This window comes from Callionymus lyra, chromosome 7 (genome assembly GCF_982586985.1).
Source record: "Callionymus lyra chromosome 7, fCalLyr1.hap1.1, whole genome shotgun sequence".
In the NCBI taxonomy this organism is placed as follows: Eukaryota; Metazoa; Chordata; class Actinopteri; order Syngnathiformes; family Callionymidae; genus Callionymus; species Callionymus lyra.
In genome coordinates this window covers 19,012,746-19,038,974 of record NC_141824.1, presented here as the reverse complement: position 1 = coordinate 19,038,974, position 26,229 = coordinate 19,012,746, and the positions used below count along the sequence as shown (strand labels likewise).

Sequence of the window (26,229 nt, the reverse complement as noted above, 5' to 3'; positions counted from 1 at the left end):
GATATTGATTATAAATTGGGGCAAGAAAACAACAGAGAAAAATGTATGGATCCCTAATAAAGTCTGATATGGATGAGTTCCTCGTTGTGTATAAATAATGAAATTCATGTCAGATAGATACAAAACATGCCAAACATTTTGGATTAAAAATAATAAATAATTACAATTAATTTATTTTGATGTCATGACAATAATCCTGACTTTTCGATAGATTCTTCTTCATTTGTTGTGAATAAGTGTCAATAAAAAACAAGTTTTAGATGCTAAATGTAACCGGTCATTTTAAGATTGGAAAAACAGGCTTCAGTGACAGGTCTGTAATATGAGGCGTTTGTGGGTCAAGTGATCAGTCAAACTGTCAGTTTGCTGATGAACATTTCAGCGAGTTATCGATCCACGTTGACGTACTCTAAAGTAGCTTCACCATTTGAGCCTCTGTCACGCGAAACTTCCGTCGCGTTTAGTTTATTTATGAAGCCAATCCACCAGGGAGACGTTTAAACGACAATACAGTTAGTTTGGAAGAAATCTACTCATACAGAGTCACCCACACGAGGTCAATGTTGGCGGCACATCTATCAGTTTATTTATTTATTTGAATTCACTCATGAAGGACAAAGACACCTGAAGGAATGATGTATTCCAGGTGTGTGTGTGTGTGTGTGTGGGTGTGTGTGCTCAGATGTTGGGCAGGTGATATTTGTGCTTCACCTGCTTCTTCATGTCCGGAGCAGGTGAGATGTTGCTGTGTGGCAATTGGGGGAGATACTGAGCCTGGGGGTGGAAAGAGGGGGGCGTGGTCAAATACTTGAACATTAGTGAATGATAAACCTAGTCTACGGTAACATTATGACCACCTAAAATATATGTTAATGCAAAATGCAGCGAGAGGATGACTTGGTACAAACTGGTCAGAGTTTTACGCTCTGTTGCAATAAAATTGTTGGGATGCTCAGAAATAAAAATGTTTGGCTGAAAACCCCTGAGTTTCTATTCATAACTTCAGGTTCTACGAATGGTGCGAAGTACCAAGAAGTAGAACCAAAAACTGAAACACAGAAATATATATTTTGTGCAAATCATTGGTACCTTTCCATTTATGGCTATTATTGTGTCCTTACCTCACCAATATAAAGGTATTGCTTTACAAAATTATGAAAATATTTATCTGGCCGTGACATTTCAACAATGTACAAATTTGTCTAATGTAAAATAATAGTAATAAATATTTAAAGCTATTTGACTCATTAATATATATATATATATATATAATTAAAACAATTAGCAGAAAAATTAAATAATCATGTGTTTTCTGTGTGTTGGTTTGTAAATAACAGTCAGATAAAGCGTTTATTAAAATATATCCTACGCTCTTGAACGCACCTTAGCAATCCCAGCATCATTTGTGTGTAACAGTGAAGTCAAAGTTAGATTCTGCATCATCACAACATCAGCTGTTATTTTCGGTAATAAAAGTATTTGTAATCTAAAGCTGATAATTCACTTTTAGGACATTTTCAACAAACAATTTGTGGTGGAAAAAAATTAGGTGCATCCCTAATATGTAGCTATGTTATTATGGGGTGCTTAGAGGAAGATACTGACCCCGGCGTGTCGCCGCCTGGACCCTCGCTCGTGCCTCCGGCCTAGACGCTCGCCATCGCGGCCCCAGTTGATCCCCGACTCCTCCTGGAAGTACGGCAGCTCCAGCAGCTCCTCGCAGGACAGTCGCAGAGACGGATCCATCACCAGACACGACTAGACGCACCGAACCACATTCAACATTTCATCGGCGACGACTCGAGTGTACTCACCTTCATCACCTGCAAAGCGTGAGCGGAGGCGCCGTAGAAGCGTTTCTCCAGCGGCTCCTGTTAGAAGTCAAAGTTAATGGTTTTGCTCAGAGTCTTGAAGGTTCTGGTACGCACCGTGGTCTCCGGCTCCGGGATGCTGACGCCACTGAAGAAGACGTTGGAGCGGAAAACCTGCTGATGACGAGGAATCAGGTCCCCTGTGGTCAGAAACAAGACGAAAGGTCACGATTTGTGAGTTTTTAAATGGTCGGTGTACAAATATAGATTTATAAATTAAGCGCATTAGTGGCACCTAAGGTTTTCCGGATGAGATACAGCTGGTCAACGTCAGACTTCCCAGGCCAGAGCGGGTTTCCGTTCAGCAGCTCGGCGAAGACACAGCCGAGCGCCCAGACGTCCACTGGGGGTCCGTACTGAGTGTCCCCGACCAGCAGCTCGGGGGATCGATACCAGCGGGTCGCTACGTAGTCGGTGTAGTCGTCCTCCGGTCCGGCTGGGAAAAAAAAATATGCAGAAAATAGTGATGGACTGATGAAGCTTCATGAAGCAGTGTCATGTTGTTTAGAGGTCAGTAGGTGGCGCCATCAGTTAAAAAATGATGTGATGATTCATTAGAACAGTTGTTCAAAACAAAGGAAAATAGTTCATATACCACCATCTAGGTTTGGGTTTTGAAACAAGTCTGCCATGACGAGTTTCCTTGGATCATTGTTTCATTTCCCCAGGGGCCCCATTATAAAGTGTGACTGTTGTGAAGGGCCAAAAGGACAGAAGAAAGGTGGAAAGAGCCAAAATATGATTGAAGAAAATAATTAAAATAAAAATGTTTAATCAAGTATAATTATGTCCTGAGATTATAAAACACGGCTAAATATTTCAAATTGTAAATTTATTGTATTTTATTAACCGTTTATCAAACCATATTATCTAGTATTCCCTTATTTTGAGGGCGATAAAAGAAGGACAAAGAAATTATAACAAAATAATAGTAAGAATAGTAAAATAATAAAAGGTTAGCATTCAGACAGATTTCTACATGTCTCTTCAAGATGGACATCCGGACGCCCCCTAGTGGTCCACCAACGTTTTTGAGAAAAGTCATTCACAACTAATAATTTAAATAATAATGAATCACTTTTTCTAAAATGTGGATCATTTTGACAACATAAAGATCTTAAAATCGATTATTAATAAATTGAATGTATTTAGTTTTCTTTTATTATTAATTAATTATTTACATGTAATTTCTACATTGCCATGTTATGTTGTTGTTTTTTTTGTTGCTATTACATTATTTTTTATTACATCCTAGTAATTAGAATGACATTAAAATAATCCTTGAATCCTGGAATAATCGGCACCAAACTGAAAGTAGAAGCATCTTGGTGACTGACTCGGTGGCTCTAAGTGACACGAGCAGGTCTGAAGGGGATTACACGTCCTCCTGAGTGTCCTCATGTTAATGTATAGTAAGAGGAGACTGGAACACGAGTCGGGGAAACGGAGAACCTCGCAGAGTCGCTAACCGTCTGAAAGTGAGCAGGAGGCCGCCGCAGATCTGGGCGCTGAATTAACCATGAGAGAAACTTCCCAGACTAAATGCAGGTAACTGCTCGCATCACCTACTCAGAATGCGGGCGAAGCCGAAGTCGCAGAGCTTGATGACTCCGGTTTTGTTGAGGAGGATGTTCTCGGGCTTCACGTCACGGTGGATGCACTGAAACAAAGAGTCCGGGATCAGGATTAGGCCACACAATGGAGCCAGATTAGAAACAAACGTGTCGGGGTGAAAACAGGGGCTCAAGTTTTTCTGCAAATGATCTACAGATGATTGTTGACCCGCGGAAACATTTCAGAATCAGAGACGAATTTGGAGCTGGAGCCTATCCTAGTTTCTTCTGGTGGAGGCGGGGGACACCCTGGAAAGGACGCCAGTCTGTCGCAGGGCTTTCTAAGACATACAACCGTTTACACACTCACTTATACCTACGGACAATTTCCCCAAGTTCCCAATAAACCTCTGTATGTTTTTGGACTGTGGGAGGAAACCGGAGTGCCAGGAGTAAACTTTAACTTATTTTAGAGGTTTGTTATGTAACTAAACTTTGCATGTTTGATAATATTTTGTTGCATCATGTGACCTGAGTTCGACCTGCTGCTTACATGAGTGATTTACAGAAGAGCTAATAAAAGCTCTTCAGAGGAAACCTCACAATGCTGGTGAGATATGAACCATATGATCTATAATGACTCAGAGAGTCTCAGGATTCTTATGTCATAAAATTTATGACGATGTGTCTACAGCCGTGGACAGCGTACTGTATGTTCCACACAGTCCTTCGTGCCGCTGCCTGTTTTGGGGTTTGAATAATCTTTACTTACAATATTATTCTTTTGACATAATTTGTATCAGTGAATATTTCATAATCGTGATTACATTAAAAAGATGTCAGTCATTTTTTAAACATCCTAACAGAGATAGTTTGATATCATCCAGAATTACATACGAAACTCTCCATACTGAACAGCTGTTTGCATAGCTCTCCACCTGCTCAAGACAATTACAGTTAAATATATTTACAAAGTGTGTTGATTTACTAAAAAAAAACATTTTGATTAAAAGCAGTATTTTTCACTTCACTGGTATTTTCATGAAGGTAGGAAAGGAATGAAGAATGAATTTACAATTGAATTGACACTACACTGTCACAGTGGTTTTTGAAGGTCCAGCTGATTGTTGGAAGTTAGACAGTGTTAGGCAGTCTGAGAAAATGTAGTGCGCAATGAGCACTAAAAAATTGAGTGTGGATCGATGGACACTTTCCACCCTCAGCGACCGACATCTTAGTGACGTAGATGACGCTTAAACGGAAGCTACATCACTGCCGACGCGTCTTCGGAGCAGATGAATGTCTGAAGAAAACACTAATTTTAGCACAAAGCAACACAACAATAATAATAACACAATGAAGTTCTGTGTTGAAAAGTAGTAGAAGAAGCTGTTGAGTCATTTCCAGTAAGTGTGTAGCAACATTGGTAGATTCTAGACAGTACTATCTGTCGAACATTTGCACACTGGCCAAGTACGTACCTATTTAAGCTAAAAACGATTTTGTCCTCTGTTGGATTTGCATTTTATCTATTGGTCAGATGGCGAAAAAAACCCTGCCATGCCTGCGTTGTTAGTCAAGATTAAGTCACATATATCGAGTGATGTTGATCATGATTTATTGATCCCTTAGGAAAATTCCATTGCGAAATAAGTGGGATCATTCAAGGAGGAAAATGAGTGATGAAAAATCAAAAGCTTGCTCACTGAATTTACAAACTAAAACAGTATCTGTGGACGTAAAATCGCTTAATTGTCAGTTGTGACAAAAAAATAGGTTCGACTACCAGATGCAGGACCTTCACAAACATCACCGCCTTGACTCTGTAGTGTCAATAAAGTTTTAATTGACCATGGGGTCATTGCGCAATGTACACATGTTTTTTTCTTAAAAAATAGGTTTACAAGAAAACACTTGTTGTGTGAGTCTAAGGTAAAAGTGAAAGTTTTAAGTTTTAAGATGGTGTAATACATACAGTATTTTTCTTTTTTTTACTACAACTTTCAAAATAGTCTATACCGGTACTTCTACTTCAGAGACATGAAAAATCTTAATGAGAAATTGAATTTAGAGTTAGATAAAGTTCATGTTCATGCATGTACACCTGCATTATTTAAAGCTAGAAATCATGAAAAATGTATTTTTCTTCAGATATAATAATGGGATCATTCTTTGTTAATGCCTTGTTTAATCCCAGGTAAGAAAATTGGTGTTAAATTTAAGTTTTTGATATAAATAAAAAGCTTATTTTGATTCATCTCTCATTTGTATTCATCGTTTTCTTTGAAACATTTTTTGAAAAGATCCAGAATATTATTATTTTCTAAATCAGAGGTTGAATTTTTAGGCCATATCATAGACAAATCCTTCAAAAAATGTGTGGATCCAGATGGTTAATCGGCCTATCCCTAAGTTTCAGCGGAGTGTAGTTACAAACACTTGAAACTCACGTTGTGTTTGTGGCAGAAGTTGACGGCCTGCAGCGTCTGCCACACTATACTCTTCAGCTGCGCCTCCGGGACCCTGCGGACAAAGATGCAACCATGATATTATTCAAGCCATATGAAGCAGGAAGTGCCGCCTTCCAGTGACCTGGCGTCACCTCGGTAACCTCAGAGCTGCCTTTGTTTGCATCGTCAGCTTGAGTTTCTGATCCTTGTCACGTAGAAAGAGACGTTCATTGTCGCTCACTGTTGCCGTTTGATTCGAAAAGGTCACGACCGAAAAGAAACACAGCGCCCACTCTTTAGTTCTAGGAAATATACACACCTGGGTTTGGTTTGACGTTATGACTGACAGTTAATCTATCTGACAGTAACTTTTTCATGATACCGTGTCGAAATTTAAAAGCAATTTGTGTGTTTAAAAAAAAAGAAATCAGCAGCAGCAGTCACTACATCCTGTGCAGCTAAAGGAAGAATGAAATCCAAAATCCCTGCAATGACTAAGATCGAGAGGATACAGTCGACTCCAGCAGCTTTTAAAGCTGGTGTTTGGATATATTTTAGTTTCAAAACCATTCAAAGCAGTTTAGAATTTGTCAAGACTCCTGTGGTATGTAAAAACTGCAACACCAGAGAAGTACTAAACAATACTACAATGTTGCAATTTTGTTTTTTTTATTACAGCTGGAACTTGTTTTATAGATTCAATCAAATTAAATAGATGGAATAAAATTCCGAGTCCACTAGATGGCGGTCTCTGCAGTATTTTTCTTTTGTTTTGAACGACTGTTCTAATGAAACATCACATCATTTTTAAACTGATGGCGCCACCTACTGACCTCTAAACAACATGACACTGTTTCATGAAGCTTCATCAGACCATCACTATCCTACAATATCGCAATATACTACTACACTATATATATCATATTGCTATCCCTGTATTGTGATACATATCATATACTACGTTCTTGCCAATACACACCTGTAACACAGAGTTCATCATATGTTTAGATTCTTTCGACTACATGTAAGTTTAGATTCCGTTGAGTCTCACCCTCGGGGGTGCTTGTCCAGCTCGTTGAGGACGGTCTGCTCGCAGAACTCGAAGACCAGATGGAGCCGTCTTTTCCTCCTGAAGACCTCCAGCAGGTTGACCAGGTTGACATGTTTCAGCTGCTGCACAGCGGAAGAGAAGAGAGAGTTTATGTTTCTGGAAGTCGGGACTCAAGCTAGTTTGTCAGTCTTTTTTTTTTTTCAAGAGTGAATATATATTTATATTTCATGTTTGTCACTGTAGAATAACTTGGCATAATGTCCTTTCATTTTTGTGTCAAAGATCAAGTTGACCATGGGCATCCAAATAAAAGTCTCACCTTCAACATGCGAATCTCCCGCAGAGCGATCTTCTTGATGACAGGGTCGTCTTCAGATTCCACAAACTTCTTGATGGCTACGATCTGACCCGTGTCTCTGTTTCTGCACTTGAACACCACGCCGTAGGAACCCTCGCCAATCTTGGCCAGCTTTTCATACTTCTCCATCGGGCAGTCAGCCCAGTCTCACCTGAGGCGGGAAAAAGACATGTAAAATATAAATAAAATAGTTTAGCATGTTTGCACCAACACACACTCACACAATCCATACACATGCATTTTTAAATCAATTGATATCTAAACATGTACAGCCATAGAATGTGGTGGTAAATAACAATAATCAGATTCAAAATAGAATCAACTTCAAGTCAGATAAAAATGTATATTAACTCACCAACTCAGTATATGCACTTGCAAGTTCGTCATCGACAACCTTTTAATGTAAAATAAAAGAAATCATAAAACTTCTGCGTTTACGTGCATCTTCTTTTTTTTTTACGTACCTTACGCCAGACAAGACTCCGTTCAAATGTTTTCTCTTTGGTTCAATTCATCTATTCCGATTGAAACTGTTGAAACTTTAGTCCACATTCGCGAAGACACGAAGGTGAAATAACTGACCAGCACAGGAACTGTGACCTTTCATTCCACGGCGTCCCGCTCGCATCCAGGCAACAACGTACAAAGCAGATTCACAAAGGCGTTTCCGAACGTTAACTACGTGCGAATATTTAGACTTTTTTTTAAGTAGCTTGATAATTAAAAACAAGAAATTAAACTAAAGAGAGAGAGGATATTTTGGATCTATACGGTACACCTGGTACAAAAGTCCGCTTAGAAACTCGAGACTCAAATAATAGTTCCCCTCGTTTCAATATTTATTTCCTCAACAATATTTGATAATATATATCAAATATATACTTTTTTTTGTTTTATAATATTCTTGCATTATTATGGTTTAACTTGTCCCTGAATAGCTCCATTGATGCCAATATTGTTGGTTTTATTTAAATTGATGTGACTTTTCATAGATATTAATTCGAATCATACATTCTTTTACTTTTACAAAATACATGACAATGAAAAAATTGTCCCTGTTATCAACTCATTTTTTTATCTATAAAATAAAATCCAGCTGTTATCAAATAATTTACAACCTTAATAAAACATAATAATTTCCAGGAGATCAAACAAGACGTTTTCAAGAGAATGGAGCATAGAAGATGAGTTTTTATTACATTCCCCCATACTTAATTTACATTATTTTATTTATTTATTATTCATGTGACATAATACTGTCTGTCTGTGTTGTGTTCTCCATATGATTTGTTAATATTATTTTTCAGTTTTGCTTAGTGTGTGTAAGTGTACGCTAATATAAGTATGTCGTTAAAAAACAAATCCTAATATTGTTGATTATATTTTAAAAAAAATACAATAACAAAACTGGGACAGAATAAGTTCAATAAAAGAAAAGCAAAAATTAAAATGAAAAAAGAAACATTCTAAATATATCTTGGCCTGTAAACGAAATATAATCAAAACAATGAATTAAAGAATATGAATTACATTAGCAATTTCTTTCCTATCGTATGCTTTTTTGTTTTTTTTTAATTGACACCAATGGGGAATTTACCACCCGTGACCACTAGGTGGGGATGTCCGCTCAGGTTCGTGTCATGTTTTTCTCTTGTGAAAAAGTTAGGGGAACTTTCAGTCGTGTCTGTCCGCGTCATCCTCACTAACACCGGCGTTTCAGGGGTTTTTTCTTTATCATTCATCTCTGTCGTCATAAAACCCACGTGACATGGAGACAAAACAAAAGACGCCTTGTATATCAGTTGAAAGTTCGCACTTGAAGAGACGCTTCTTGTCAAAAACTGGTAAAAAACACTTTTGGCACTTTTTGTTCTAGTCTGATCGCGGTTGCTGCTGGTTTCCTGATGAGCAGAGAAGCAGCAGATGTTTTGGCTTCCTGGGCGGGGGGTTCTATTAGACTTCTAACGGGAAATAGAAGTTGTTGAGAGAGACTGAGAGAGAGAGAGGGGGAGAGAAAGAGAGCGAGGGGGAGAGAAGAGAGAGAGAGAGAGAACAAGAGAGGAGTAGGAGCTGCTCACAAATCACTTTGGTCGAGAGACAGTCTGGAGGAGGAGACCCCGGTGATGTCGATGGATGGATGACGGACAATGATGAAGATAATTCTCCATATCTGTCACGCGACCTCTGACCTCTCACGCTGGACTTTTTTTTTTCTTCCGAGCATGATCTGAGTCTCCAACCCCTACAGAGGAAGTCATCTGATCTGCTGCTGGTCTCTCTGGTGGTGAGCAGTCAGGCTGAAGGACCTCCTGGAAACATGTGAGAGGAGTCTTGCTGTGGAAGTCACATGTCGGCCCCAGTTTGACAGCTCCAGCCTGAGACGTCACTACTACCTTCACTGCTGAGTCAGACCTGGATCATCATCTCTCTCTCTGCCCACTTTGGGAATCTCTCAGAGAGGAGCACCAGAAGTCTCCCAGACAGACACTTGACTGACCTGAAGATCTCATCAGCACCATGAAGCTCGCCCTGTTGACGGTCATGCTGGTCCACATGGTGGGCCGAGGATGCGGCATGTCCACCTGTAAGACGCTGGATCTGGAGATGGTCAAGAAGAAGAGGATCGAAGCCATCAGGAGCCAGATCCTCAGCAAACTGCGTCTCTCCAAGGAGCCGGAGTCGGAGCAGAGGTCGGATGAGGAGCAGATCCCCGGCGACCTCCTGTCCCTCTACAACAGCACCAAGGACCTGCTGAAGGAGCAGCGGGACCAGGTCCAGATGGACGTTTCCTCTGAGCAGGAGGAGGAGGAGTACTTCGCCAAAGTTCTACACAAGTTCAACATGACCGGTGAGTACTTTCACTTTAGGGGTCTCACCTTGCAGCACGAAGAGCCACTCTGGGCCACTTGGTTCTCAACATCCATGTTTGAAATGAGCCAAAGAAATACAAACTTCTTGGAAATCTAGTTTAAGAAAATAATTAATATTTTTTAAAAGCTTTAATGCGTTCTTTTCCTCAACAGGGTTTCTTACTAGATAAATAGATTTTTTTTTAATGAGCCGTGTAACTTTTAACTAAGCAAAGCCCAAAGAAAATTATTTTGTGAACTGGTCATGTGACTAGGTACGTCACATAAAGTGTTCCCCACTGCATTGTTCCGTTATATTTCAACATTGAAAATTGTGATAAACCTTTTTGATTTAATTTATTCTTTTTAGTTTTCAGACGTTTCCATGAACATTTTTTAAGCACAATATTTAGTAAGTTTTGTTTTTTTTCCCAGTAGGTCAAAAAAGGCTATAAGATTTTCAACACCCCATCCTGTTGTTCGTATTGATAGTATGACGCTAGCCATTATGTTATCTGGAGTACTCCACTCACAAAATTAACTTTCACTGCTACTGCCAAAATTAAAAAAAAATTAAAAAAGATGAAAAACCACAAATAAGATCAAAACAAGACAATTAAGTACCAAAACTAAATAAAAAAACATGTTATGGAGTTGTTAAAAGTAGTGATGGTCTGATGAAGCTTCATGAAGCAGTGTCATTATGTTCAGAGTCCAATCGACGGCGGTCTTTACACTATCTATAATGAAACATCATTTTTAAACTGATGGCGCCACCTACTGACCTCCAAACAACATGACACTGCTTCATGAAGCTTGATCAGACCATCACTAGTTAAAAGTAGACGTGTACAATAAAAATAAATACTAGATAAAATTGTTAGACGTTTTCCTAGTTAGAAAAACCATAAGATGTATTATAAGACAGTCATAAATACAGTTAAAGGGCCACACTTGGCTCAGGTCTGGCCCCAAGCTTTTCGTATTGTAAACAGTAACGCTAACAAGCTAATATGCAGCAACATTTGTAATGTAAACAATGACTTAAAGAAATGTTTATCTTGTCACTTCAAAGGGACACTGCTTTAAGCCAAAATAATTGAAGTATACAGAAAGTGTATGTTTTTTCAGTCTTAAGGGCGGAGAGAGAAGTCTACCGTGGTAAACAACACTTAATAACACCCTCATAACAACTACATCCTCTTGTAAAGATAGCCAATAATTAAGACATTAAGACGTTAAAAAAAAAAGTTCTACAAATGAATGACCAACTTCAATCAGGAAGTTATTATCTCTTGTTTTTTTTCCAACATTCCAGTCAAGACAAGGGCAGTTTGATATAAGGGGGATTCCTTTTTTTTTAATCAGGAAACATCAACTTGTTTTTTAGTTAACACACGGAAACCCGATGATAATGAGCTCCGGTGCTTCATCACTTGATAACCAAACAAACCTTCACTGGGAAATTCTCGGCACTTCCTCGCCAATCCAATTGTTTTTCAGTCGTCAGATGGAAAAACAGGATGAATGAGGAGTGTACTGAGATCACGCATACCTCCTCCAAGGTGGCTTTATTGAGACACAGCGCACAATCAAATCAATTAAAAGAAAACATGACTCAAAATTTAGTAAAAATATAGATCGAGATTTGAACTAGTCGTTTCTATTTCCTGTGGTTGTTTTGTTAAGTTAAGAATAAGTCAGAATTGAGATAAAAGTGAGTCGATTTGTCGTCACTTTAATTCTGCCTAAAGTAACCCTGTATTCGCTTTTAAATAATGTGTCACTCAGTTGACCTGAAGGTTAAAGACAGGAAATGATTCACGAATGTGCAAACTCTGATAAGAAAGTGATATAGTTTTGTTTTTTTCCTGAATCTGGAAGTGTGTGAAGGTGTGATTCAACGCCCACGAAATGAATCCACATCGAGTCATTTGCTGCTACAATGCCTGGTTATAAACCCCCCTGAACATGTGCGCCCCCCTCTGATCCTCTCCCAACATCTTCAGGCTACATCAAACAGTTCAGAGATCACACGCGCAACAGGTTTGCTCTGCATCTGCTGCGATGAGATCAGAACTTTTACTGCCTGTTGTTTGGCTGCACGCACACACTTACTGCCAGGTAGTTGTTTTGTACTTTGATGGAGAGTGTTTTGGTCTTCGCCGTTCGGTCAAAAGCGTGGATGATACGGGTGTAGATCATCGAGTAGAACGCCAAGGTTCGTCTAAAACGAATGCCTTTAGCGTCCATTTCGTGAATCAAACCTGTCAAAATGTATTTAAAATGATCGAAACTTATATTTTTGTTTCATTTATAAATATATTTGTGACAAGAACATGAAAGTGCCACATAGAACTAATACTTTCAATGCTTTTTCTTTTCCAAATTAAATTTCAATTAATCTCATTATTACGAATAAATATTTGATTCTAAACAATATATCTTTAAGAATAAAAGTTAAATTTCTTGTATGGAAATCATAATTTGTGTCCAGACTCTTCAAAGACATTATTTATTCACATTACATCTCAGACAGCATGTGACATCAAACACTGATAGGAGTCAAGGTCTCAACTTACAACACAGTTGAATATGATCTATTTTCTCTTTTAGGTATAAAGGGAGACTTGGGAACTCAAAGTGATACTTCAACTTTCACTCATTTTCTACTCACCCTCATGTTGACTAAGGATTATTTTCAGAGTAATCTGTTCCTTTTTAGAGTTATAGACCAAACTGTATGTTCATCTTGATGTTGTGACTGGAGTTCAGTTTTCTTCGTCTTCATCTTCATCCAAAAAAAACACTTAAAAACATCCAAATACCTTCATTCTCACTTCTGTTTTATGCTGTGGTGTGTTGGGGTGGGAATGTGTCCAAGAGGAGTGTCAACAGGTTGGACAGATTGATCAGAAAGGCTGGCTCTGTGGTTGGAATGAAGCTGGACTCACTGGTGACAGTTGCTGAGAGGAAATCACGGAACAAACGACTGTCCATCATGGATGATGACAGTCGTCCTCTGAACACTGTCATCTGTGAACAGAGAAGCAGATGGAGTGCATGAATGCTCCTTCCCATAAGGCAACACTAATAGACTCAGGGACCTCATTCCTCGTTCTATTAGATTGTACAATTCTGAGTTTGGGGGCAGGAGTGGAGCGAAAAGATGATTCTATTACATGTTAAACTTTGTATAATTTTCTTTGTTATTTCACTTTGATCTATGTTCTTTATCTTTAGATGTAGATGGTGTCATCTTTCACTTTCTTTTATTGAACGTTGGTCTTGTTCTTGTTTTATGAATCTATCGTCTCTGTTGCTGTGTACTAGAGAAACAATTTCCTGAAGGAGATCTCCAGAAGGATCAATCAAGTCTGTATATTAGGCTTGTTTTTAGTGACACTTGCAATATGTTTGAATAAGGATAAACCTGTAGCTGGAGCTGAGAGACCTTCCATTTCAAACAAGCTTAATATATATATATATATATTTATATATATATATATATATATATATATATATATATACACAGTATATATGTCACCTGACAGAAATGTTATTATTTAAATGTACTATGAAGTGACGGGGACTTTAAACTGAATGTTACACTGGCTAGGTAAGCTAGCCGCTAACAGTCCTACCAAGTACCAAAGAGGATTGTACAAGATATACTTTTTTTTTTTTTACTTTATTTGACAAAAGCAGGATTAGAGATGATTTTGGTTTTAGAAAATAAACTTTACACTTATGTGGGGGCAAAAGTTAAATTTGTCGCTAACTAACTACACATACATTTTAGCAATACAAACTAAACAGACAGAAAAGTTAACGGTAACATGTTTTTTTTTTGTATCTATCAATTTAATTCCGAAACAACAAACAGAACAATGAATATTTCGGAAATGACAAAGATAGAGTGTTGCTGTTGATAGAAATACTCAGAGGATACTGTCACTGAACGCTATCATGAGAAGAGATGTTTTGTAGGTGAACCATAATGACTGTATTTTCACGATAAATGTACATTTTGCATTATGTACGATCGACTATTGATATTCATAGACTTCGGCTATAGTTTGAGAGAGTTTTTTCGTGAACTCGGAATCTAGCTCTCTAGTACGACGATCTTATATTTCCCCAGCGGCAGCACCGACCAGACATGAAGAACAACCTTTTTCTTAGATAACACTTTTCACCAAGTTCAGCGTCTTTTTTTTGTCATAGCATATCTTTCTCTTCCTCTGTTCGGCTGCTTCCTCAGCTTGTTATCGTGATGTTTGCTCGCTGGCGCTCGTGACGCGGCGTCCAGGCAGGAAGGAAGGCGATCCGTGGCCACTGAGATCCGGAGTGACTCAGGGCCGGGTACCCATGGGGAGCGCTGGCTTCCGTAGTCCTCTGTGGAATGCCAGAGAACACCCGTCAGCAGCTGAAGCTCCCAGCGGGGCTTCCTCTCGAAAACCTCCACTCGCTCAGGGAGAGTGAAGTGTTTGCGTATCGGCCCTAACGAGAAATAATAATTGTTCAAATTACTTGGGGGGAAAAAAATCGGGGCGTCCATTTTCTGCTGGACTGGAGAGGCCCCCGAAAAGGACTTAGCCTGAACAAACAGGATCCAGCAGGAATGCTCATTAGCAAGCTCGGATAACAACCGTCCCGAAATTACAAGATCAAATTTGGACGAACGCTCACTGACATCAAACCTCTTTCTCCAAAAAAAACACCCAAACTACATCACGACGTCAACTTCCTTTGAGCTCAACCAATCAAAGGGCTTTTAGTTACGATGTGTTGAGGTTTCATGATACTCACAACGATTGTAGAGCATAGTGCCATCTAGTGGCCTTCGAAAAGACACTGTATCACGAAACATCATCAAGTCATCACTAGCTTCTACTCTTGTGTCGCAGTTTGTGTCGACTTTTTCTGCTTCATGTTTGTGTTACTGTATGGTGTGTTGATCTTAACCTACATATTCTATCGGGTTTTTTTTTTAATTTATTTCGACAGTTGTTAATTCAGATCTTAGTCACAAACCAACACTATCAGCCGTAAGTCTTTACAAACAGGCTAGATCGTTTTTGCATTTTTAACTGGAGTGTCCTGATCCTGTGATTCTGTTACCGACATTCCTTCCTTGTTAAACGTTTCAGTGGTTCGGTTTTCCTTCGCTCTATCAGGGCCAAAGCCACAAGCCGGGGGGTCGCGCCGAGGTCTCAGTCGCAAAAACCATCCAGACTCACTCGCCGTGGAAACTGTTTTATAAACATCTCCAGGAGTCTGAAGTTCAGTCGCACCAACTCTTAAGATACAACTGGATTAAGAAGCTAAAGTATTCCAGGTTAAAACACAACAATCGTTTTTGTGTTGGTTACTTGTGTTTAATTCTTTGTCAATGTGTTTAAAAATAAGTAATGTTTAGTTAATTTGTGTTACTGAGTGAGTGAAGAAAGTATTCATTTAGTTTATTGACGACTTTGTGTTTTGACTAGTTGTGTTCTTGTGTTGGATCTTGTGGTATATTCTTTAATCAGTCATTATTTGTTGTGTTCAATGATTTATTTGTCCAAGTACATCAGTGCCATCAGAATATTAAATGGTTCAATTTACCATTACAAATTAATTAATTTGTTTTAAACATTGCATTTTTTAAATAGTTGAAAAAAACATTTTGTACATTGAAAGGTTGAATTTATTTTTATTGAGTGATTGAATCCAATCATTTGTACATTGAAACTAGTGATGATCTGAAACTTCATGAAGCAGTGTCATTATTTTCAGAGTCCACTAGATAGCAGGTGGCACTATTATATTATACCAACATTTAGATATTGTATTTATTCGTTTGTTGCATGTTTATAACATTGTAGTGTGTTGATTTGTTAGTTGTGCGTCCACATAAGTTATATTAAGTTATTTTTGTTTCTTTATCTGTGCGTTATTCATTTTGATCAGCTTTACCGTGAAGTAATGTTTTAAGTGAATTATTGATCGTTGGGTTCAATTGACTTGCTTTTGTGTCCACGATTCATCGATGCATTTTGACATCGTCGTCATTCTCTACTGCTTATTTGATTAGTTGTGTTTTGGGATTCCTTGTTAATTCAATTTCTTGTTAAACTTACTTATCGCCTTAGTGATTACTGCTCGTGTTGAGTTATTTGTTCTGTAGCCATTTCTTGTTCTCGCATTTTGTGATCGTCAACATTTGTTTGTTTATTGTTGGCTTGCTTTTAGTTGTAATCATTGTCTATTGTGTAATCTTTTGTTAAGAGATTAGTCGTCTTAAGTGGATAAATGTTGTGTTTAAGGAGTCTGTTTCGTGAGTTGGTAATGGGTTGTTGTGTTTTAGTGACTTTAAATATTTTGTTGTTCATGGTAACACATTTTCTCTCTCATGTCTCTTTTAGCAGTTCCTCATGTGTTTTCTGATAAGTTGTGTCCTTGTATGTGCTGTTTTAAGTGATATTTTGTGTTTTTTTTTGCTAATAAAATGCTGCATGTGTCAGAACGTGGAACAGCACTTCAGGGTTGAGCTTAAAACTTGAACTTCTTTAAACCAAACACTTCCAGAAAGAGAAATCTTTAAACAGCATCAATTTTTAAGAGCAAATAAAAGGAAGTAGCGTTTGCCAAAGAGCTGCGTTGGGCTGGAGGAGGTGAAAGGTCACGTGTGAAGCGAAGTAACGAGGCGCGTTAACGAGACATCGGTGGGCCGAGGGAGGGTGGAGTCCGGTATGGAGGAGGCAGGTATTTAGGCTGTTGCAGGAATCTTGTTCCTCCCTCTGTTAATTACAGATCTGTCTCCCTACCTGTCACAACAGCTGTCCCTGGCTTACCTGGAGCTAGGCCGGGATTCAGCGCTCAAATCCACCCACACCCAAAGCTCTGGGTGTTATCTTCACACACACTCGAAAAGACCTGCAGAAGACAATGCTTCGACACACTCGCCGGGCCGTCCCTAGCGAGGATGTGACCTCATTTCCTGTTTTGCAAGTGTTTCTCTTCACCATGCACACATGTGAACCGGAGTGGCATCATCCACGGACCGGAGCGGGGATGTTTCCAGTCTTGGGTGCGACCGCCAAAACTGTCATTTAATTTCCCACTGCGCTCCGGAGCGCTTTTCGGCTTGGGTTCCATCAGGGTCCGGCGCTAATGTGTTCCATACATGTTACAACATCTCAGGACGGCGAGGGCGGGATTCACACTGTGACTCATGGCAGGACGATCAATATTCGTTTGCTCTCATCTGGTGTGAGCTCACAAACAAAATAATCCACCAAAGTTGCAGAGTGTCCATAAGTCCAATACATTCACTCTTTTTAAGGGCAGCTGCTTTAAATTAAATCTTGTTTAGCATAACCACACCCACTCTGCTGTGATTGGTCAAGCATCAGCGTGTGTCACACAATGTCATCAATCCCGGAAGTCTCTGTCTTTAAGGGACTTGTTGCATAAATAAAGCAGGGGGTGATTACAGCTGTCTGGAGGAGCAGTGAAGCCATTATTACGTCATAATGAACTCGGCTCTTGTAACCTCTCGTTCGCTGAGATTTCAGACGGGGGAGAACTTTATAAAGTTATAAGTTCAAAACATGGTCATGATGAGAGACTTACTGAATCTTGGAGAGGAAGAATTTTAACATTTGAAACATGCTAGTGAGACAGGAGAGTTCGGTTTTCATATTGGTTTATCTTCAAGACACGAAAAATATATTAAAACACCTCAGACGTGAATCCATATTTTTTTGTATAATGTGCAGCTCGTAATGTTAGCCAGCAGCTAAGCTAGCGAGTAAATATGTAAACAATTTGTTTTTTTACTGATAGTTATTTTACCAATCTAGTTCAACTCTTAACATATCTTGTTAAAGTTATTTGTTTCAGGGCTATTTAGTTTTTCTTTTCAGAAAAATACACTTACACTTACTGATGAATACAATAGAGTCCAACATCTATTTAAGACAAATTAATTAATTGTTAATTGTAATTAATTTAAAAGAAAAAAAAATAGAAAAATCATTTTGGCTGATAACTCCACGTGCTAGTAAAACTGCATTTCCAAAAAATGACCAAAAATGGTGTCACTAAATGAACAGGTTTGATATTTTGAAAATACATTTTCTAATATTTCGAGACATGTAAGAAGAAGCTTCACCGTTAACTCCGTGCTGCTCATTCGACCTGTCAATCAACGCCATTCCTGAGCTGGCAGCAACTTCGTCTCTGGAACAAGTTGGAATAACTTTTACTGCGGAATCTTCAAAGTGGCGCGACGTAAGGTCAGCGCAAGTAACAGCACATATTCTTGTAAATGATACACAAGCAGGCAGGAGAGGCCGGATCCTCGCACAGCACAAGTATGCGAGACTGTCAGAGACTAATTCCTGGACTTGAGACTCTCAGCTCTGGCAGCTGAGACGAAGCGTTTGGGCTCCAGCCAGACCTCAGGCTCCATTCATACCCATCTCCAGTTTCTCAGCGCCCCGAAAAAAAACAAAAACCTTCACAACAGTGTGTCACACATTCTTCACTTTTGCTGTTGTCTTTAAGTGTCACACACCTCTGTCCACACCTCCTCGCTGCTCCAACACTTCGCCGCGTCTTCACTCTCTCGCTCGTGTTCCGAACATCACCGATAGAAGATTGAGTCACTGAAAGATTTATGGTGTTTAAGTCTAAAGGAATCTTGGCTCTGTTTTCCATCAGGCTGTGCAGGAGAATGTTCCAGCTGTCATGATATTCAAAGATGCACATGTGGGCAGCAGCACGGCAGCAAACACACGGAAAGGTCAGAGTTTGACCGAGGTCAGATTCAGAGGGATTCGGGTTTGCTCAATTTTGCTGACGGCTACATAAAACCAGTACAAAAAAAAACATGATTAATTGTGGTTCTACAAGTCTTGAATGACCAATACAATTGATGCAACTTGGAATTGAGAGATGACATATTTTGTTTAAGTGTCGCCACTTGAACAAGTTTCTAAGGACATGTTTCATCTTTAGTCGACATCTTTAGTATGAAACGTTGAATAATTGGAGACTTTCTTTGTATTTTTCATACTTTCAAATCACATGTAGATACAATTATAACTCTCTGATCCACAGTTTTAACTTTCAACTAGCTTAAAGTGATACTTTACCCAAAATTCAAATGAACGTAAATCATTTTCTACTCACCCTCATGTCGACTAAGAGTTGGGATTATTTTCGTAGTAATCTGTTCCTTTTTAGAGTGTAAATGTACTGTGTGTCTATGCTAATGTAGCGCCCGGCGCCTACATGTTTTATCTTCAAAAAGACACTTAAAAACCTCCAAAAACCTCCATACTGCTCGTCTGTAACGTCCATCTTGTATTGAAGCCTCGACAAGATGAATTGTTCCAAAAAAAACATGATTAAGTCTTTATGTCTTTATGATTAAGTTAGTTTATAGCGTAAGTTCCTAGTCTCTCAGGTCAGATTCAGAAAGATCTGGTTCCATCAAGTTCCTCCCGTCAACCATCTGATGGTCAACTCCCAGCACAGCTGTTTAAATAGCAGTAGTGTGATTCCGTTGAAAAGGTCGCTACGCGATCTGGAAAACCGTCTCCATGTTTTTTTGGCAACCCGATGCGGACAGAAAACTAGGTATGTTAGTCGTCTCAATACAGGATCTGGGGAATCATTCTGAAAGATGAAGAGGACAAACTAATCCTTTAGTCGTTCTGTACATTAATCCAGGACTTTTAGTCTTCTACGAAAACATGACACGATTATTTGTGATACACTCGCAATTTCCGAGACAAAACACTGTTAAAACTCTTTTATTACCATGAACCCTCTGGCCAACCATATACTTCATAGTTATCTTGATGTTAACCAATAGTTAGATTAGACTCTTTGATTCATTTTCCTCTTAATGGTTCTTAAAATGTATTCTTCAGTTAATCTTCTGTTTAAATAAAGTTGGGTTTTTGAAAGTAATGCAATGCGGAAATGAATCACAGATTTCCGATATCGTGTACTGAGAAAAACAGAAAGATGATGAATGTATTTTCTAGCACTCAAACTAGACAGAAGACAATCGACAGTAGAATCATGGCTCAAAATGTCTTTTTCTTTCAGCCAAAAATGAGACATCGAGCGCCAAGAGCTCCAAAATCCTCCCCATGGAGTTCGACATCTCGAGGATCAGGGCGAGTGTCGGCGACTACCGCCTCCTGACGAGCGCCGAGCTCCGGATGCTCATCAAGGGAGCCTGGATACCGACATCGCAGCGGGTGGAACTGTACCAGGGAGCCGGACCCAAGGCCCGGTATCTCACCTCGCGCTTCATCAACAACCAGCTGAAAGAAAAGTGGCTTTCTTTCGACGTGACGGAAACCCTGCAGGAATGGCTCAAGGGCTCCGGTGAGTTCATCGCAGCCGGTCATTAGAATTAGAGGCTTTTTTTTCCTTTGGTTTTAACGCCGTCGTTGTTTCATCGCAGAGGACGCGCAGACCTTCACGCTTCGGCTGTTCTGCGAATGCGACCAGGCCAATTCGAACGCCGGGTTCAGTTTCTCGATCTCCGGCATCGACACCGGGCGAGGAGACACGGGGACCTTAGAAAAGCGGACGAATCAGATCCCCTACATCTTGACCATGTCCATTCCCCAGAACGCAAGCAGTCCACCGGGCTCGCGCAAGAGGCGCTCCACCGACGCGAGGGACACCTGCGCAGGGTACGACTTTAAGCTCTTTAAATATTGTAATCGGCAATCTTCTCACGACACTTCATTTCTCGGTGTCCTGCAGTCAAACGGAAAGCTGTTGCGTACGGAGCTTGTACATTGACTTCCGGAAAGATCTGGGCTGGAAGTGGATACACAAGCCCACGGGCTACCACGCCAACTACTGCATGGGCTCCTGCACCTACATCTGGAACGCCGAAAACAAATATTCCCAGGTAACCTTTCCCTTTTGTTGCTGAACCTGTTAATATTAGTTAAGTTTCAAGAATGTTTGAAGTCCTACCACAGCACTGACTAATACAAATCCAGGAGTGAAGGTTTGTTATTATAAATATGGCAAATTCATCACTTCGTTTTGATTATTCAAGTCTGTTTAACTTATTAAAATGAAGCATCAATTTTCCCGATTCAAATGTTCTTATTTGGCTTAAGGGCAACTAATGTTTTCAGTGGGCGGGGCTTAAACACATTTTCTAAGGTATATATTTCAATGAAAAGAGAGTTTTGTACAAACAGACACATACTGATGATACAATAGAGTCCAACTCTATTTAAGATACACTTAAATCAAAATATTAATTGAACTTGATGTTGATTTATTGTAAAATATTGAACATTTTTTCAATTCGTAAACCAATTACCACCAAAATGTTTCGGTACTTACATGTATCTAATTATTTGCCTCGTCTTTGGCTGTTCGGACAGTTTTCAATAATACTAGACTTAAAATCTATTAAAACATTTGTTAAGAATTAAGTAGGCGTACAGGGATTAACCTCGTCTGAGCTGCTTAAAATACACGTTGGATTCCAAAATATCTGAACTTGACTGACAGACGATTAAGTATACTCACCTGAAATAGCTAACATTCCCAGCTATCAGTTGCCGCAAGACTAGGATCTCAGGACAGGAGAGAGAGAGGAATCCGACATGGTTGCCCGGAGCTCAGGTCCATCGGTGCCAACTCTTTGACATGTTACTTTCTGGGCTTGTTGACGTGGCGACACCTGTAATTACAGGTGATAACAGCTCGTGTGGTTTAATATTACAGACGTAGACGCTCGACATTTAATAGCAGCCTGTTGGTTCTGGGGTCGAGCAGTTGACTGCAGCGCCGTGTGAAATTAAATCTGACGATAGTTCAGGGGAGAATTCTGCAACCTTCGCTGAAGGAGAAGTCGTTTTATTTGGAGCTCGTCCCAGCGACTGTAATCCATCCTGTGCTGCGCAAAACTTTTTGAACGACCAAAATAAAAACCAACAGCATCATAGATGTTTTTCTTTAATCCTAATCAAAGTATAAATATAAATACATATCTGCTTTCAACAGCTTATTTTCTTAATATCAATATATATATATATATATATATATATATTGTTTCTTTGTATTCAAAATGTGGATAATAAAAGTTATTTTTCTACTGTAATTTCACGAAATAAAATACTTGTGTTAATAAGAAAATAATAATATTATTCTGGATTATTTTTGTGATGTTTTGGGAAAATGTTTTTGGTTTTTCCCTCCATAAATATTTTGGCATAATAATACTTTTTTTTCTTCCATTATTAAGGCAATAATTGATTTAAAAACTATATAACGATACATGTTATCAAGCATTATGATTTATCGTAACTCATTTTTTTGCACTGCTGAGTTTTCTTATTGCAGATACAAATTACACCGTTTTATTAAGTATTATTTTATGTAAAATAAATTAAATTATTGAGACAAAAACGCATTATGTGTGTGGTGAATGTAGAGGTGTATTTGGCTAAAACAAAAACATTGCAAACCTTTACATTACTTCGGGAAGTTTTTCATCCCACCTCTGACACCATTTGACAATATCATCCCCGCCATTGAAAAAACGCTGTAGAATGATGGCCGTAAAGAGTGTTGCGAGTTGTTTTTCAACCCAAGATAAAGAGGATGGAATCATGTCTGCCCATGTTTGACTAGCCTTTCCGACCGCAAACCTTGACCTTTTATAGCAACGTGGGCTTCTTTTTTAATAGAACTCACTGCGCCAGTTTCTCCGCGAGGGTTGGTGTTAATTACCAACCAGACACTCGTGGACACAATTACGATCAGTAAGGAAGTAAAACAAGTTTGTAAACTCGGTTCCTGTCTGGGAAGAATTACAATAGATCTGTATCAAAAAACTGTAAGAATGCGTTTGCTCCGTGGAACTGGTCGGTCCTGCTGAGTGCCACCAGCGTTCCTCTCCAGAGATGAGATGAATGAGAGATGACTCACTCCTCTGCTACTTCCATGATGAGCTCTGGAAAAAATTAGGTTTAATTTGATTTGGACGAGTGGGCCGCGAGATTTACAAGCCCATTGTGGCATTTAAACTTTTCTCCGAGGCGATCTGGCCAACTTTACTGCACAGCATTAGTTTAAATCACCGCTTTGTGGCAAATTTGAGTAATTAAATAAGAGTCCGGTGTCTTTGTTTTGGACCGGCTTTCGAAGCCAGCACGCCGTAAATTATCAACCAGTTGCTAATCCAGGCTTTTCTGAGCCGTTTAGAAAACCATTGCTTTTCTCTCACGCATGGAGCTGAAGTTAGATTAGATTAGATCGACTTTATTAATCCCTCTGGAGATCTCTTTTGGGATATAGGATGTCAGATTTATTCTGTGAAATCGTTCCTCAGATTTTGGCCTTGTACAAGCACCACAACCCGGGAGCGTCCGCGCAGCCCTGCTGTGTTCCTCAAGCACTGGAACCACTTCCCATCCTCTACTATGTGGGCCGGCAACACAAGGTACGTGAAATATCCAAATATTTATATAGATATACTGTATATGCACATTGGGCCATGGTAAAAAAAAACATTACCACTTTGAATTACTTTTAAAACATCCACTATTTTAAACATTTACATTAAGACAACTCTTGAATAAATTGAATAAACTCTATTAATGCATTTGTATTTGGACCTGGATGTCATTTATAACCACCTTGTAACAAACAGGGTCCATTTAAGAAATAGTTTACACATTTATTCCACAACATTCTATGTTTTCTGTCATAAAAATGTCCTAATTTGGTATTATATTTATATTTCGCTTTTTCATGTTTTACAGAATTTAAAAGGTAACTTTAGCAAAGAAAAAAGACAAAGCTAACACTGTTAGCTTCTTGCTAAGCTAGCAAGTATAGCTTTCAGTTCAAAATGTCCATCACTTTGTTATGGTTAGAACTATATTCTGTTATGTTTTGATAAATCATGAATCAAACGTTTGGTAACTTGGTTCCGGCAAATGTTTATTATAGGTTACAGTGTTTTTATACTGTACTTGTTAAACATGTAAGTGTTATTAATATAATACCATTTTTAAATTAAATACATTTAAACACAGTTTAAAGACAGGTTGCGATATATAACAAGTTAATACATGAGCAAAAGTAAATCTATACTTAATCTTGAGATTTAATATACGTCATGAACAGGAGGATGTTGAAAGTCTTAAAAGATCTTTTTCTCATAAAAAAATGTGCACTTCTAAAAGTACCTTAATTAAAAGATAAATGGAAGGAAAACTAAAAGGTGAATAAATAGCAGAAACAAACCAGATAGTGATAAAATATATTTGATTCAATCTTCCTTTATCTCTTTTACATTACTATGGGTGATTAAAAGAGTGTTTTACCTCCTTCATCCTTTCTCTTCCTCTCTTTTACACATGCTTCTGTCTTTCCTTCTCTTCTCTTCTTCAGCTGAAGCCTCCTCCCTTCTTCCACTCAACATCTCTATATGAATAGCAAACATCATAATCTCCAGTCAAGATGATGGATACGAAGCGAAACCAAGTCAATAACTGGCATCTTTGTTTGACTTCCAGGTGGAGCAGTTGTCCAATATGATCGTGAAGTCCTGCAAGTGCAGCTAGAACTTCCACCAAGAACGAACTGTCTTCGAAGGAACGGATACTCCTGTGATCCTCATGTTGGAGGACAACCATGAACTCATCCCATGTAGAAGAGACCTACATGTACATAGGATTTTTTAATGTCGTACACTTGTTCGATCTTTAAATTTATTAATTTATTTGTTGGAATCTGAGACGGACGCTTGCACCTATAGAAACTGTATATGCTGGAGAAAAAAACAAAATGGTGCCCGAGGACAATACATGGACGCATCAAGACTTTTAGAACCTGGATCTTCCTTAAGGCTTAAAAGGAATTTGAGTTGCAACATAACATCAAGTCCAGGCCTGGGAGAAAAAAGCTGCAACAACATGGACCACCACAGGGACTGATGGAGGATTGGACCTCAGCCACTTTGTTTATTTTCCTTAAACCACATGATGACTTTTTTTCTTTTTTTTTTCTCACTGCCATTTCGTCACGAACGTCACATAGCATTCCGTGCTGTCATGGCCGTGACTAATATCAGTGGCGGAATGAGAGCTGATGTTGTCCCTCTGTGGAGATTCATACTTGCTCTCTCTGCAGGGGCGAGGTTTTCGGGTCGTGGTTTTTCTGTTAATGACGGAATCGTTCGCTTTTATTGCTGTACTTCATTAGGAGCCACTTATCGCCTTCTCTCGCCATCTTCATTCTCTTCTGGTTATTTCCTGAAATGAAGTCTATTTTTAGGATCTAAAGCAACACATTCTTGTCATGCTTTAGAATGTAAATAAGTGAATAAACAGTGATTTTAATGACCTGTACGGGGACATCCATGTGGTCTGATGTGTGATGTACACATTTATTTTAACTTGAGATTTTGTCAGAGGTTTAACTCTTTTTAAAAAAAATCTGGAACAAGAAGATCCTTATATTTATAATAAGTAGACTTATTTAAAAAGTTTTGGCCTGGTCAATGTCAACCAACTTTAAACATCTTATATAATCTTTAGAAGTCATATGCAGTATTGGGTAAGTTACTTTAAAGTAGAAAATTAGTTAAATTACTTGGTTAGGTTAGGTTAGGTAGAACTTTATCGATTACAAATTGTTTTTTTTCCAAATTATCCACAGCAAATACAGCAGTTTTTCATGAAAATAATCAAAAAACAATAAGAACAAGAAAAAAGAGAAATAAACAGAAAGAACAAAATAATACAATCTAAGTCTAAAGATAAAGATAAAGAACATAGATCAAAGACAAATAACAAAGACAAAGGATAAAAAGATTAACATAGAACAGAACATCATGATACTTTTACTCCACTCCTGCCCCCGAACTCAGAATTGTACATATTTGAAAATAAACTTTAAGCCACTTGATACTTTCAAAGTATCTAGTTACTAGGGAAAATAACTTTTCAAGATAGAGGGATAAAGACAATTTAAACTAAAATAAAACAAGGTTGCACAGATCATATATTTTGTGGCTAATACAGATTTCCGATACCGATTTA

General features: G+C 38.7%; 3 protein-coding genes across 7 annotated transcripts in view; 1 reads left to right on the top strand and 2 right to left on the bottom strand.

The window, feature by feature from the left end:
• Nucleotides 1–126: 126 nt before the first annotated feature.
• On the bottom strand, nt 127–8,062 carry LOC148075302 (cyclin-dependent kinase-like 1). 2 transcript variants are annotated; one of them, XM_087796450.1, is made up of 11 exons: nt 7,748–8,062; nt 7,639–7,677; nt 7,245–7,434; nt 6,926–7,047; nt 5,875–5,947; nt 3,441–3,531; nt 2,107–2,307; nt 1,929–2,011; nt 1,815–1,871; nt 1,606–1,758; nt 127–774 (listed from the first exon to the last, which is right to left on the bottom strand). In XM_087796450.1, the coding sequence occupies exons 3-11, from the start codon at nt 7,410–7,412 to the stop codon at nt 679–681; spliced, it is 1,044 nt and encodes a 347-aa protein (XP_087652576.1). In that variant the 5' UTR covers nt 7,413–7,434; nt 7,639–7,677; nt 7,748–8,062; the 3' UTR covers nt 127–678. The 2 variants fall into 2 exon arrangements, with proteins under 2 accessions (XP_087652576.1, XP_087652577.1); XM_087796451.1 differs by having other exon boundaries at nt 1,606–1,713.
• Nucleotides 8,063–8,906: 844 nt separating this feature from the next.
• On the top strand, nt 8,907–25,536 carry tgfb1a (transforming growth factor, beta 1a). The gene is made up of 6 exons (XM_087795134.1): nt 8,907–10,131; nt 20,243–20,527; nt 20,607–20,841; nt 20,915–21,065; nt 23,511–23,621; nt 24,703–25,536. The coding sequence occupies exons 1-6, from the start codon at nt 9,801–9,803 to the stop codon at nt 24,748–24,750; spliced, it is 1,161 nt and encodes a 386-aa protein (XP_087651260.1). The 5' UTR covers nt 8,907–9,800; the 3' UTR covers nt 24,751–25,536.
• LOC148075300 (uncharacterized) overlaps nt 13,116–26,229 on the bottom strand; it is a 35,247-nt gene continuing 22,133 nt past the window's right edge. The window contains exons 6-7 of one of the 4 annotated variants that reach the window (XR_015711837.1): nt 21,704–21,857; nt 13,116–13,168 (exon numbers count right to left, since the gene is read on the bottom strand). Coding sequence is in view for 2 of the 4 variants with exons in the window: in XM_087795135.1 (XP_087651261.1) it covers nt 25,349–25,440 (92 nt within the window). In the remaining 2 variants the exon portion in view is untranslated. Of the gene's footprint in view, nt 13,169–14,507; nt 14,531–21,089; nt 21,858–25,348; nt 25,441–26,229 lie in introns of those variants that run through there. The other 3 variants (XR_015711836.1, XM_087795136.1, XM_087795135.1) reach the window with 3 other exon arrangements.